This window comes from Megalops cyprinoides, chromosome 22 (genome assembly GCF_013368585.1).
Source record: "Megalops cyprinoides isolate fMegCyp1 chromosome 22, fMegCyp1.pri, whole genome shotgun sequence".
Classification (NCBI taxonomy): Eukaryota; Metazoa; Chordata; class Actinopteri; order Elopiformes; family Megalopidae; genus Megalops; species Megalops cyprinoides.
The window spans coordinates 20888252-20902373 of NC_050604.1; the positions used below are offsets into that span (position 1 = coordinate 20888252).

Here is a 14122-nt window from a genome sequence, read left to right on the forward strand (position 1 = left end):
GGCGTGGCTCTCTTGGGTTGTCTGCTTTCTGAAAGAGAGAAGCTGGGAGGTAGTGCTTAATGCAGAGGCATAAGTACACGATGTACTGAACTTGCCGCAGTTGGCAATTTTGACCTTTAACTGAACATTTGCAGTCTGGTTAAACTGGTATATGTCAGTCCGCTTAAAGCTGAAAGATAGTGCCGGTCGAAAAGCATGTCTGTGACCATCCCCGCCCCCCTCTACACCTCCAGGAGAACCGTCCGGTGGGGACCAGCGTTCTCCAGCTGACCGTGACGGACCGGGATGCCTCCCACAACGGCCCCCCTTTCTCCTTCACCATCGTGGGCGGCAACGAGGGCAACGCCTTCCAGATCACCCAGCAGGGGGCGCTGCTGGCAGCCATTCCGCTGAAGCGGCAGATCAGGGACCACTACGTGCTGCAGGCCCAGGTGGGACTCACACACACACACACACACACACACACACACACACACCTCTCTCTCCCCGCTGTGAGGTCTCTGTGTGCACTGGCAGACAGGCTGGCACTGCGGAGACACCGCTGAGATGCTTCTGAGACACCATTCGCTCCGACGCTGTGAAAAAGGACAGTGATGGATGGCATTACTGGGAATTTAAAGTTTAGTCTTCATTAAAAGTAGCGCAGTGGAGTCACCTGCGATTTGTGAAGTGAAGGAGTTTGATAGGCTGTTGGTAATGTTGGTTGAGGTGTGAGGCTCAGTCAAGAGTTTATCAGTTTTATTATGTTTTTGTTTTTGGGAGGTATACAATGTTATATGTTACATTAACAACAAAAAATACAAGTAATCTGTTACTTCGCAATCAAAGTACATTTTTAAAAAACTGGCCTCATTTGGCGAAACTGCTCGCCTCTGTTCATTGTCTGTATAGTGTCTGTCTACTGAAAGGTACATGTGAAGCCTGCAGATTCTGATGGAGGATTTGATTTGGGAGGAGGCAGAGGTGTCTGGAAAAAAAGGCATAGATTAGTTAACAGTAGGAAATAACATAAAATCACAGCTTATGGTAATGCCTCCCTGTGTGGTGAAACACATGCCATACAGATACATGCAAATGAATGTAAATATTTATCAGATGCACTCACTCGATGTTGAAGGAACATCCATGCGAGGAAATGCACTTCTAAAATGGCATCAGCGGAGGGAATAATGAGACAGCTGAAAGATAGGGCTTCAAGCTCCCTCTACTGTTAGGAACGTGTCATAGCACTGCAGTTTCTCCGGAGCACCAAGATGTACAGTTTTCATTTGAAGAGATTAGCTGGGGTTCGTTTACTCTAACTGCACTTGAAGGCACACTTTATGCACCAACTTGGCTGTCTCTCGGCTAGAATTTGGAAAGTTGGTTCTCTGTGTTAAGCGCAAACTACACTTGATTGAGCTTGTTTTTCCACACATCGACTGCGGTGCCCCTAATACAAACGGAGACGCTGACGGGGCGAGATGGTTCTGCCTCGGAGCGTCTGAGATCTGATCTCTTGAGTTTGGAGCAGCGCTGGTCATCGCTTGAGCATTATGGGGTTGCAGACAGGATCGATACGGCGCTGATTCCCTCTTAACGCCTGTGTGTGTGTGCAGGTGGCGGACAGTGGGAAGCCCCAGCTGGTCTCCACGGCGTTCATCAGCGTGCGTGTCATCGAGGAGAGCGTCCACCCGCCCTCCATCCTGCCTCTGGACATCTTCATCTCCACGGGCGGGGACGAGTACCCGGGCGGGGTCCTGGGCAAGATCCACGCCACTGACCAGGACGTGTACGACACGCTCACCTACAGCCTGGCGTCGCCGTCCGACGGCCTCTTCTCCGTCTCCGGCGGCGACGGCAAGGTCATCGCCCGCAAGGGCCTGGACGCGGGCCACTACCCGCTCAACGTGACGGTGACGGACGGCCGCTTCACGGCAGCAGCCGCGGTCAACGTGCACGTGCGGGAGGTGACGCGGCAGGCGCTGGAGCACTCGGTGGCCGTGCGCTTCGCCGCCATCGCGCCCGAGGAGTTCGTCGGCGACTACTGGCGCAACTTCCAGCGGGCACTGCGCAACATCGCTGGCGTGCGGCGCAGCGACGTGCAGCTGGTGAGCCTGCAGCCCGCCGACACGCCCGCCGGCGACCTGGACGTGCTGCTGGCCCTGGACAAGCCCGGCGGGCCCTACCAGACGCACGAGGTGCTGTTCCGCAAGCTCAACGCCTCGGCCGCCGTCATGGAGGAGATGACGGGCGTGCGCATCGTGCGGGTGGTCAGGAAGCTGTGCGCCGGCCTCGACTGCCCGCTGCGCTTCTGTGAGGAGGAGGTGACGCTGGACAGGGCCGCCGTGTCCACCTACAGCACCGCCCGGCTCAGCTTCGTCACCCCCAGGCACCAGCGCTCCGCCGTCTGCCTCTGCAAAGGTGCGCTCACGCTCACGGTCCCGACTGACCGTCGCTCGACCCCGTGCGATCAGCCACTTTTTAGGAGCGATATTAAATCCAGCTCCTGAGTGTATCATCAGAGATGACTGATTACAGAATGGATATAGTATGGGGCAGCAGTGTAGCACAGTGGTTAGGAGCAGGGCCTGTAACCGAAAGGTTGCCAGTTCAATTCCCCGCTGGGGTACTTAACCCAGAATTGCCTCAGTAAATATCCAGTCGTATAAATGGATAATCTTGTAACCTTTGTAAGTCGCTAAGTTTAACTGAATCTTAATTTTAACTTCAAGTTTCAAATAGGTACCCACTCAAATACACTGAGGTTTAATGCTGACCACAGATCTTCCTTCAGGGAACAGTCCTGGGTGATGCATGCATACAGCCCCCTGGTGGCAGCTCTGTGTAAACGTATCCTCGTTCTTTCGTCTCTTGCAGGTGATAAGTGCCCCGCCCTGAACAAGCTGTGTGAAGGTGACCCCTGCCCCGAGGGTACGGAGTGTGTGGCTGACCCCAAGGAGGCCAAGTACAGCTGCGTCTGCCCCAGTGGCAAACAAGGGAAGTGCTCTGGTAAGGCCAAGCCCACCCACTACTGCCAGTGCCAGTTGGTTGACTCTTAGTGAGGGTTATTTTTAAAAGTCTGGTCCTGTTCTCTGGTCATGGAGCTCTTGCTGCAATTACATTACATTACTGTTATTTAGCAGATGCTCTCATCCAGAGCAACTTAGATTGCCAGGGGTACAGCGGCAGGACACCAGCGTGGAATCAAACCAGCAACCTTTTGATTACAAGCCCAAGTCATTACCACTACACCGCACTGCCACCCAGTTGTGTAATAGTTTTTAATTTGCTTAGCAGACACGCCAGCACATTTTGCATTTGGATGTTTCCAGAAAGGAGTTCAGGTTGGAAACCTCTACCTGATATACAACAGCTTAGCTCCCTGTGGGATTTGAAAGTTTAAGCTTGCGGTTTATATATCAACGCCCCTCAGAACTTACTAACTGCGTCACAGTTCACTCCTCATACATATCTGGATGTATGTGAACCGTGACTTTGGTAAGTAAGCACCATAAACAGCTTAGGGTTTTACACATTATCCGTTTGTATAGCAGGATGCTTAGTTTTGTGTGATTGTACACTGGTATGAACTGTTTCAGTACACGTGATCTTCCTAAGCCAAACTCCTCTGCATCAGAGGACATGTGTTCCGCTTTGGGTGGGGTCACGTTCACCTTGCCAGAGGCCTTCAGCGGCTTCACTCTGATTGGTTGCTCTCTCTGACCCCCCCGCTGTGCCACAGAGGGCGCCTCCCTGACGTTCAGCGGGAACGGCTACGTCAAGTACCGGCTGATGGAGAACGAGAACAAGGAGGAGATGAAGCTGTCCCTGAGGCTGCGCACCTTCTCCAGCCACGCCACCGTCATGTACGCCAAGGGCACCGACTACAGCATCCTCGAGGTAGGCGGGCCGTTGAGCATGTCGTACTGAATGCCGTTTCTTCACCTGCCTCTGCACACTCAGAGGAATGGGAGTCCTTCGCTGCTCCTGATAAGCAGGCACGCACCCCCAGCCTTTCCGCCTCCGTTTTGGAATTGTGTAATATAAAGTGTGTTTACTGCAGCACCCTCCAGACTTGTGCACCAGTGCTAAAGCATGGCACTTGCAGTCTCTCTATAGAGTTTTCCTGCAGCCAGTGGCTGTTTTGCACGATACAAGACTCAGTGCAGTGCAGGGGAACTAGTGCCGATTGGAGGATAGGCGCACCTCTCACTGACGTCCCTAGAGGGTGCTAAAGAGCTGTCGCTGTGGACACCCGGTCGCTGTCAGCGGAAGGCACAGCCCAGCCTCGAACGTGCGATTTCTCAGGCTCAGCCTGCGCTCAGATGAGAAGGGGCTCCTTTAACTGAAGGGTTTTCTCAGCGAAATCACGGCCGCGTACATTCGTGCCAGGACCGGCCGCCGCGGGAGCGCTGGTGTTCAGAGCGAGCGTGCGAACCCCCGGCTGCTGCGCAGGCCTCCGACTGCCTGTTAGTCTGCAGTATTTATGAGCTCAGAGCGCCCGTCGGCCCGCCTCACATTCCCACATCCTGCACTTTCTCTAACCCTCTTTATGGCTGATTTTAAAATTTGTTTCCAGCTTTTTCACTGGGGGGATTTAATCTGAGCTGACAGGCGCACGATTTGCATCCACGGACCTCAAGTCCAACCAACGTCCAGCGCTGTAGTGCTGCCCTATCCTACCGAGACCTGCACGCAGTTTTAGAACAGTTTTTAGGGGGGGGAAAAAAACATCATTCAAATTGCCCTTCCTAGTGTCTGATGCAATTCAGCTCCCTTGTCCTGTCTCTGGGTTTGGAAGACTTTCACAAAGAATACCGCTTGCTTAATGTCTCCTAATTATCTAATTATCACGCTGTTCTCGATTTTTCCTTAATTGCATTGTGAATATTTGATCGGGTACCGTGCCTCGGTTTTCAGGAAGGGAAGCGCAGCCTGTTCCTGTCCTTACAGGACACGCCGTGCTGCTGTTGAACTGCACACTCTGTTGTTTTTTCTTTTTTTCACCCAAACAAGCAATTGAACGATCTGCCACAGCGCTGTCACTAAATCGTTTGAGTGAGAGCAGCCCTTACCGGGTTCATCTGAGCGGATCAATCCTTAGCCGGTCGGGCCGTTTAAGTTCAAGGAGCATTTCAGAAATAAACAGCCGGCAATGTCAGCAGTCGCGGCGTGAGACAGGGGTGACGTTAGAACGGGGCCTCCGCCGCAATGATTTCGGCGGGGCGCGGAAATGCCTTTAACCTGTCGCTGTCCGCGTTTGCGTGCACGTCCTCAGTGGTGGAACGAACTCCCCACGGAGGTTAGGACAGCGGAATCACTGGCCATTTTCTGATGCAGACTGAAGACCCACCTCTTCAGACTGCATCTCAGTTCCACTTCAATCCCCGCCCCCTAACACCTGATACTTCTAGTATTTAGTACATATTTTGCATACAATATTGTGATGTACTTTGGATTCTGTGTTCTAGGGATTGTTGTATCATAGTAGTTCTGTCAGGTTGCACAAGTTATATTGTGGTAGGGCTTTATTAGTGTTAAGCCCACACTCACTGGTATGGGAGTGTTGTTAGCCTGGTCTGACACTGTTGCTCGTTAAATTGAATTGAAACTTATGTCCTGTTGTGCTGGAAATCGCTCTGGCTAAGAGCATCTGCGAATGCACGTAATGTAATGTAACGTAATGTTCCACAGATCGTGAACGGCCGCCTGCAATACAAGTTCGACTGCGGCAGCGGGCCCGGCATCGTCTCGGTCCACAGCACCCAGGTGAACGACGGCGAGTGGCACTCGGTCTCGCTGGAGGTGGACGGCAACTACGCCAAGCTGGTGCTGGACCAGGTGCACACGGCCTCGGGCACGGCGCCGGGCACCCTGCGCACCCTCAACCTGGACGACAGCATCTTCTTCGGGGGCCACGTGCGGCAGCACGCCGGGCGGCTCGGCCGCAGCCTGCCGGTCAGCAACGGGCTGCGGGGCTGCGTGGAGGCCATCGTGCTCAACGGGCAGGAGCTGCCGCTGGCCGCCCGGCCCCAGGCCCGCGCCCACGCCGTGGTGGAGGACATGGTGGACGTGGCGCCGGGCTGCGCCCTCGCCCCGCCGGAGGGGTGCTCCAGCAACCCCTGCACCAATGGCGGGACCTGCTCCTCGCTGCCCAACGGAGGTACGGCGCACCGGCCCGGACAGCCCCACTGCCAGTCACAGAGCAGGCCTCTCGCCATAACTACAGCACAGAAAACATAATATTACATTGTTATTTAACAGACACCCTTATTCTGAGGCAATTGTGGGTACAGTAGCAATGCCCCAGCAGGGAATCAAACCGGCAACCTTTTGGTTACGAGCCCTGCATCTTACCACTATGCTACACTGCCTCCTCTTGTGTAGTGGTTAAATGCATAAAATACAGATTTGGTTTTTAATAATTTCATGGGAACATTTTTTGTTTAATGCAAGCAAGCACATGTGATTGATTGATTGCTGTTTGATTTGTTGGCAGGCTACTTCTGTAAATGCAGCGCCTCCTTCATGGGAACGCACTGTGAAATTGGCATCAGCCCCTGCGCCTCGAACCCCTGCCTCTATGGAGGGACCTGTGTCCCGCGTGGGGACAACTTCTCCTGCCAGTGCAGGGGACAGTACTCTGGGCAAAGGTATGGAGTCCACACAGTCCAGCTCCTCCGCCCTGATAGACAGGCATGGGTCTGGATGGATAATAGAAGGGTCTGGATGGATAATAGAAGGGTTTGAATGGATAACGTAGGGGTCTAGATGGACAGGGAAGGATCTGAACACCATAAGTGCATGTCCATGTCTATATTCCCATGGCTGTTTGAGGATGATGCCCTTCCTGTTCAGATGAACAATGACTTGGTATGTACTCTGGTACGTTAGCTCTGGAAGGTAACGCTGTACCTTCAGGCTGTGGGCGAGTTTGTACCGTGTGAGTGACGCTTGCCCGTCCCCAGGTGCCAGCTGGGTCCGTACTGCAGAGACAACCCGTGCCAGAACAGCGGGAGGTGTATCGACAGCCTGGACGGGCCGGTGTGCGAGTGCGAGCACGGTTTCCAGGGAGAGAGGTACGCACTGGCCTGCTCTGCGTGAGGTTACCTTACACACGCACTACACACAGCCAATCAGAGTGCAGAAACCATTTTAATCCACAGGGCACCCTGGATGGACAGCATGTAGCGCAAAATAGGAGCTTGAAATTTATCTGTAATTTATCTGATCTTGTTTGAAGTCAGCAAGTATTTGGAAGTGGAAGCTAGAGGAAGTGTAGCAAGATGTACCAAGCTCAGTGAACAGTGAACAGTCCCAGGCAGATTTATATACACTTGGCACGTTCTGATAGGCACTTTGCCTAGTTTTAATTTCCCCGGAGAGTGCTGCGCGTAAGCCGCTGACTTCCCGCCGCCGTCTGACGCTCTCTCCCAGGTGCCACACCGACGTGGACGAGTGCGTGAAGAACCCCTGTGGCAACGGCGGCCAGTGTGAGAACACGTACGGCTCGTTCCGCTGCAACTGCTCACTGGGCTTCAGCGGGCAGCACTGCGAGCTGCGGGCCGAGGTGCGCTCCGACCTGGTCTCCACCTCCTGGAACATCGGCCTGGAGGAGGTGGTGGGCATCGTGGTCTTCTTCGCCAGCATCTTCCTCCTCGTCCTGCTCTTCGTGGTGGTGCGCAAGAGGGCGTGCCGGCGGGGGAAGGCCCGTCCCGAGGACGACGACAAGCGGCCGGGCCCCGCCCACGCCTTTCTGCAGAGGCCGTACTTCGATGCCAAGCTCAGCAAGAACATCTACTCGGACGTGCCGCCCCAGGTGCCCGTCCGGCCCATCTCCTACACCCCCAGCATCCCCAGTGACTCGCGCAACAACCTGGACCGCAACTCCTTCGAGGGCTCAGCCATCCCCGAGCACCCCGAGTTCAGCACCTTCAACCCGGACGCCGTCCACGGGCACCGCAAGACGGTGGCGGTATGCAGCGTGGCCCCCAACCTGCCCCCGCCTCCTCCCTCCAACTCAGTGTCTGACAGTGACTCCATACAGAAGCCCAGCTGGGACTACGACTACGACGGTGAGTCTCTCCTCACGGGCACTGACACGAAGGGAGGGGGTTCATTTAATATTAACATTAACATTACAGGCATTTAGCAGACACTCTTATCCAGAGCAACTTACATAAATTACAGGGTTTTGTTAACAATGTTATCCATTTATACAGCTGGATATTGACTGAAGCAATTGTGGGTTAAGTACCTTGCCCAAGGGTACAGCAGCGGTGCGCCTGTGGGGAATCGAACCCACAACCTTTTTGTTACTGCTGCTTAACTCCTACTCCTTAACCAACTATGCTACATGCCAGCCCTGGTAAATCGTTGCATTCGCCATCTTTCCTCTGCGCTGATCTCTCAGTCAGCAGCCAGGGGCCTGATGGACCCTCCCACACAGTGGCTAAAAACGTCCCTGTGGTCCCCCGCCTGCTAAAGGTCACGTCACTCTGTGGGCGGCAGCGCGGAGTTGTGGTTAAGGAGCTGAGTTTATAGCACAGGGGTTGCGGGATCAAATCCCACGCTGGGCACTTAAGCAGAAGTCCTCAGCCTTAATTGCCTCAGCAGATACCAAGCTATGTAAATGGACAAAATGTAAGCTGTGTGTGTGTGTGTGTGTGTGTGTGTGTGTGTGTGTGTGTGTGTGTGTGTGTGTGTGTGTGTGTGTGTTAAAAAACAAAGCAGCAATCAAACAGCTTTGTGGAGGGGCACCATGTGTGAGAGGGTTTCCTTTGTAGGCTCACACTGAGCCAGGACAAAGTTAACAAAAACTTACGCTTCAGGATGAATTTGTCTTATTTTAAGAAATCTCCTTTTGATACAGGAAAACTGAATTATAAAAAATAAAATACTCTGAGAAAACCACAAAAATGAGTCTCGCCCAGTCCAGTTCTGATCATGACGTGCACAAGTCATACGCTTGAATTAGAAAATACTCTTTTTGAAAGTCTGTGTCCTCTGTCAGTAATAGTACCGTGCTTACCGTTCTCTTGACGTGTGCTCCAGCTAAAGTAGTGGATCTAGACCCCTGCTTGATGAAGAAGCCTGTGGACGACAGCGCCTGTCAGGCCTACAACACCCGCGGCAGCATGTCTGAGGTCCAGTCCCTCAGCTCCTTCCAGTCCGAGTCCTGTGACGACAACGGTAAGAAGGCGGCCGTTTGTCCAAAGCCAGCATGAACACAGCAGCCTAGTGAGAATAAAGGACGTCTAGGGCTGTTCGGGGAAATATAATACAGTCATCATGTAATCCATACGTCTGCTTGGAGACCTACAGTGTGTTTTGTTTTCTTGGGGAGAAAAGTAGATGTTTGAAAGTGACCACAACGGAAGGTGTTTGGTTGGATGTACCAGGCATGCACCAGGTAGAAGGAAGCGGTCTTTTTGAGGCTGGTTTTTAAACGCTGGGCCAACCAAACGCCTTCCCTGGGTTTCGTTTTCTCCAAGAACAAACCTAGGCGCCCTTTAAACTAGTTAAGTCTTGAAAAGGCAAGATTTTGTGAAACCAGTAACAGAAGTGTACCAGACAGTATAAAGTATACACTGGGATGCATGTGAAATCTTTTTTCTTCTTCTTCAGTATTTCAGCAGGGCTGCCCTGGCAGGCGTAAGCTCTGACTGTGTTAACCTCGTTGTCAGTCTGTGCCTCGGCGCAGCTGAGAAATGGTGTAATTGTGTGAAAGGTGGCTGTGGGTCATTTGTTCTCTCTCTCCCCTCCCCCCTTTTTGCTGTGGCCTCAGCTCCCATATGGATCAAATCAGTCCACAGAACGAGATCAGGGTTTAACTAGGGCCAGCTCGTAAGTGTGACTCACATCAGTACAGAAGGAAGTGGCCAGACCAGGCGGCGAGATTCTCCAGGCATTAAAAAAAAAAATGAAAAAGAAGCTTTCTCATTCCCTGTTTTCCACCCACACGTCCCCTTTGAAGGAGGAAAAAAAAAAACAGACGTTGAGCGTGCTTACTTTAGCTCAGATTTCACGGATTCGGTAAAAATGATTTGAGAATATCGTCGCGTTGTAACGAGGAGGGGGAAAAACTCAATTGACCTTATTTTTCAGAATTCTGTAAAGCTTTGTCTTTCAGCTCTTTGGAAGGATGTTTTTTTTTTAAAGCCTGTGAACAATTTTTATATCATTTTTTTTCCCCTCTCTCTTCCCGTTTTCAAAACTAATTCAAGCCACGACTGGGTGTTTGAAGACAGCCACATGGAACATTAAACAAGGGTACAAAGTACATATGATGGTTTTCCCATTCCCCTCTGTCTCATTCTTGCATCTGACATCCCTGGGTCATATGGCCAGTGACATTGTCTCAGGTCGAAGTAACCGTTCCTTGTTGTGGTGGGAATGTTTTTTTTCCCCTCTCATCTGTCACCCTTTGCCTTCATCTGTGCTTACCCAAACCCCGTCCCAGAACGAGATATTGGACTTCTGTCCTTTCAGTTGGAAAGTGCAATTTGGATATCGATTTCGGCTAGCAACGTTTTGCCCTAACCCCCCCCCCCCTCCTCCTCCTCCTCCCCTTCCAAAAAGCACTAACAACGCACTCTTTTAATTGCGTCTCAGTTTAAACCCCCAGATTGAGTTGCGGTCGTAGCAAAAGAGCCGATGGACCTTCGACCCACGGTATTCGGGGCTGGAAAGGTGTTTTTTTTTCTTTTTTCTTTTAATCCTTGAGAATTTCGCCGGTCCTTCCTTCCACACCGTCAGTGCTGCCATCTCAAGCATTCCAAGTGCCGTGAACGTGTCACCTCGCACAACCCCAGCCGCCCCCCCATGTGCTGTTTTTACCGTAGTCCTGTGTTGTGTGACCCGTCATGAAAACCCAGACATTCAGTACCAGCGTCCTCTAGTGCTCCAGTCCAAAGCTACTCCCCCCTTCCCCCCTTGTCCTCACCCAATCAGATTGTGCCATCAATTGGCAATTGAGCACAGGATTGTGGGAAATATTTTTTTCTCGAAATTTCAGTCATACATAGTCACGTTGTTTCTGAGACTTGTGTACTAATGGTAGATTTCTCTTATCTGCTCCTCCCCCTACCTTTTTACAAGCCTCCATAGTGACTGTTATACACCTTGTCAATTCTGTTGTTGACTCGGTGGAAAAAGAAGGTATTCTTTTTACCTAATACAGTAGTAGCTGTCTGTGGTCTTCTGTGTGTAGTCGTCTGTAGTGTTGAGACAGAGTGAGCCTTGGAAAATGCCATTTACTTACTTTGTAATGCCATCCAAATGATCATCAGCCAGCCATATGCAACAAATGCATTGTGAAAAAACAGGAGTTCATCTAATATAAGCAATTTGTCAAAGTAGCTATAAACACAAGAGCAACAAATGCATACATTCAGACCTCCATATTCCTCTGCTTCTCATATCTTGGTTTCAATGCACTGTATTTAAGTAAATGGCAAGGCTGTGTTTAGTGTAGTGATGGGGGAGTGAGGCTTCATGAACCCTGATGGGTGGAACTACCACGTGTTGTCAATCACTGACTGGACCAATCCGAAGGCTAGGCTCTCCACAACAAAAATGGCGCTGCTGGTTCAGATCAGTGCACCTCTGGTGAGACAACATGGTAGGGCAGCTCCACCCGCTTTGCCACTCACGAAGCCAAACTCCCCTGTCCCGCGTGTATCGCTGTGTGTCACCATGCCGTAGGTAGAGGGTTGGCTCTGTTCCTCTCTGGGCTCAATTCTCTCTCCAATTCTGAACTTGACATGTTTTTTCCCTCTTCTCTTCACCTCTTTGCCACCTAAAGAGTCTTTCTCCGCTCATGACCTCAAGAACTCCAGAGGTGAACTTTTGCATGAGTTTTTTTTCCCTCCCCCCGTTTGCTCATCACCAATGTCTTCCCGTTGGACATGCACGGAACACGTAGGGTAGCCCTGGTGTTGTGCCAAAAAGTGTCAAATGAGCCACCAAGTCCTAGTTGCATAGTTTGTTTTTTTTTCCCATTATCAACTAGCCTTATTTTCATACAGTGTAGAGGACAGAACATGAAAGTAGAATCCTTGTATGGCTGTGAAAGGCTCATATGGCTAAAATTGACTAGCAGGATTTTGTCACAACACCAGGGACCAGAACATTCATTAACATTTAGCGTGATGTGGAGTTACAAAAATGAGACCTTCTCTAAATCATTGGAGCCTACTTCTGTGTTCGTGCCTCAAATGTAAAGTTTCGTGTCACACGAGGGCCTTTGATGTCTAACCATGTCTAACGTGAAGGAGATTTTTCACGGTTTTGCTAAGCACCTTGGAGAAACCTCCACCAATTAGCTCAATTTATGACAAGCTATGATCTTCAGAATCAATCTTCCAAGTAGTCTCCCAGCAGCTTTTCACTTAGCGCTGGCTTGAGTCTTCCGTCTCTCTTAATCAGTTTTGTGTGTGTGTGCGTGTGAAGTGTTTCTTGTGCATTTATGAAATGTTGAATTATATTAATACAACTGTCACTGTGGAAATTTCTCTGCATGTTTTTTTTAACACAACCAATAACTTTTTAAAAAAAAAAAACCACACATAACCTTAACCTATTTTGTATCACGCTGGTATACAAATGCTTCTTGTTGGCATGTTAGATAAGGGATAGAAGTGATTTCCAGTCGCGGTGTGTAATGGTGTGTCTCCCGTCACTCAGGTTACCACTGGGACACCTCCGATTGGATGCCAAGTGTTCAACTTCCTGGAATCCAGGAATATCCGCAGTACGAGGTGGTGGAAGCCCCTGGCCCTCTGTACAGTGACCCCAGCATCCTCGACACCGACTACTACCCCGGCGGCTACGACATCGAGAGCGACTTCCCCCCGCCGCCCGACGACTTCCCCGCCCACGAGGAGCTGCCCCCGCTGCCGGACTACGGCGACCGCTACGAGACGCTGCAGCCGCCCCGGGACCCGGCCCCGCCCGCCAGCCCCGGGTCGTCGGGACGAGGCCGGCCGTCGCCGCAGCAACAGCACCGCGGGCTGGGCCAGTACCTGCCGCGCCACCGCTACCCGTCGGACTCCGCGGAGCCCCAGGACGCGACCGGGGGGACCGGCGGCTACCGGGGGGGCTACTCGGCGGGGTACGGGCGGGAGTTCGTCGACCCGCCCGCCATCGACAACATGTCCATGTCCCTGTACACCTCCACGGCCTCCTGCTCCGACATGTCGGCGTGCTGCGAGGAGTCCGAGGTCATGATCAGCGACTACGAGAGCGGCGACGAGGGCCAGCACTTCCAGCGGCTGGCCCTCGTCATCCCTGCGCTGGACACTCAGCAGCACACCGAAGTCTGACACTGTATCCAAAACGAAAGTGCCTGATCCTCACCCGCCGCAAGCACACACACACAGTCACACACACACACACGTACACGCGCAACAACGATGACTCTCATCCCGATAACGGCCACGGAGACGGGGCTATGCGTCTCTGTGAAGGCTGGGCGTTCTGCGGGGATCCCGCTGCCTTCGCCACCCGCCGCGCTCGGAAACCACGTCTCTCATCGGCTGTGCCATCGCTTTAAGTAGCTATCAGAAACTGTCTTCATGCACAAATCTCTCTCAAGGTACTACAACGAGATGTACAATTATGGGGAAAGAAGAAAAAAAAAAAAAAGACAACTGACATCAAAACAAACATTTCAAGTTTGTATCTGTACTTGTATAGCTCTCTAACAAGGCAGACTAATTTTTTTTTAAACTGAATCCTCATTCTTTTTTTTTTAAATGTAAATTTTAATGTACAGTTTTGATTTCAAGGTTTACTAGGTTTTGTAGATATTTTATGCTTTTTATTTCCAGGACACAAGTTTTAACGTTTTAACGGTGTGACGTCGTCGGCCTTACTGTATCATCACCATGGCAACCCAAAGCTGTAAAAGGAGTGTGGCTTAATCCGACACAATGTGTATGCATACCAGTATCATATCGCTCATTCTGTGGGGTCTTCAGCGAGGGACTGCGTATTCTTGTGTTGTCGATTTATTTGTTTTGTAAATTGCAATGTTAGACCTTTAATTTTTCCACCACGAAAACGGGACCCAATATATTTATAGCGCGAACTGATTCGTGGACACGTGATTTTTTTTTTTTTCCCAAGTGTCTGTATG

General features: G+C 51.4%; 1 protein-coding gene across 8 annotated transcripts in view; it reads left to right on the forward strand.

Moving 5' to 3' along the window:
- Positions 1–14122, forward strand: part of fat1a (FAT atypical cadherin 1a) — a 72634-nt gene extending 58512 nt beyond the window's left edge. For 3 of the 8 annotated variants that reach the window (XM_036516896.1, XM_036516895.1, XM_036516898.1), the window contains 12 exons: positions 234–431; positions 1599–2403; positions 2860–2991; positions 3725–3882; positions 5677–6145; positions 6482–6635; positions 6951–7061; positions 7420–8057; positions 9037–9174; positions 11083–11142; positions 11789–11824; positions 12670–14122. In XM_036516896.1, the coding sequence (XP_036372789.1) occupies positions 234–431; positions 1599–2403; positions 2860–2991; positions 3725–3882; positions 5677–6145; positions 6482–6635; positions 6951–7061; positions 7420–8057; positions 9037–9174; positions 11083–11142; positions 11789–11824; positions 12670–13307 (3537 nt within the window). In that variant the 3' untranslated portion in view covers positions 13308–14122. Of the gene's footprint in view, positions 1–233; positions 432–1598; positions 2404–2859; positions 2992–3724; positions 3883–5676; positions 6146–6481; positions 6636–6950; positions 7062–7419; positions 8058–9036; positions 9175–9769; positions 11143–11788; positions 11825–12669 lie in introns of those variants that run through there. The other 5 variants (XM_036516899.1, XM_036516900.1, XM_036516902.1 and 2 more) reach the window with 4 other exon arrangements.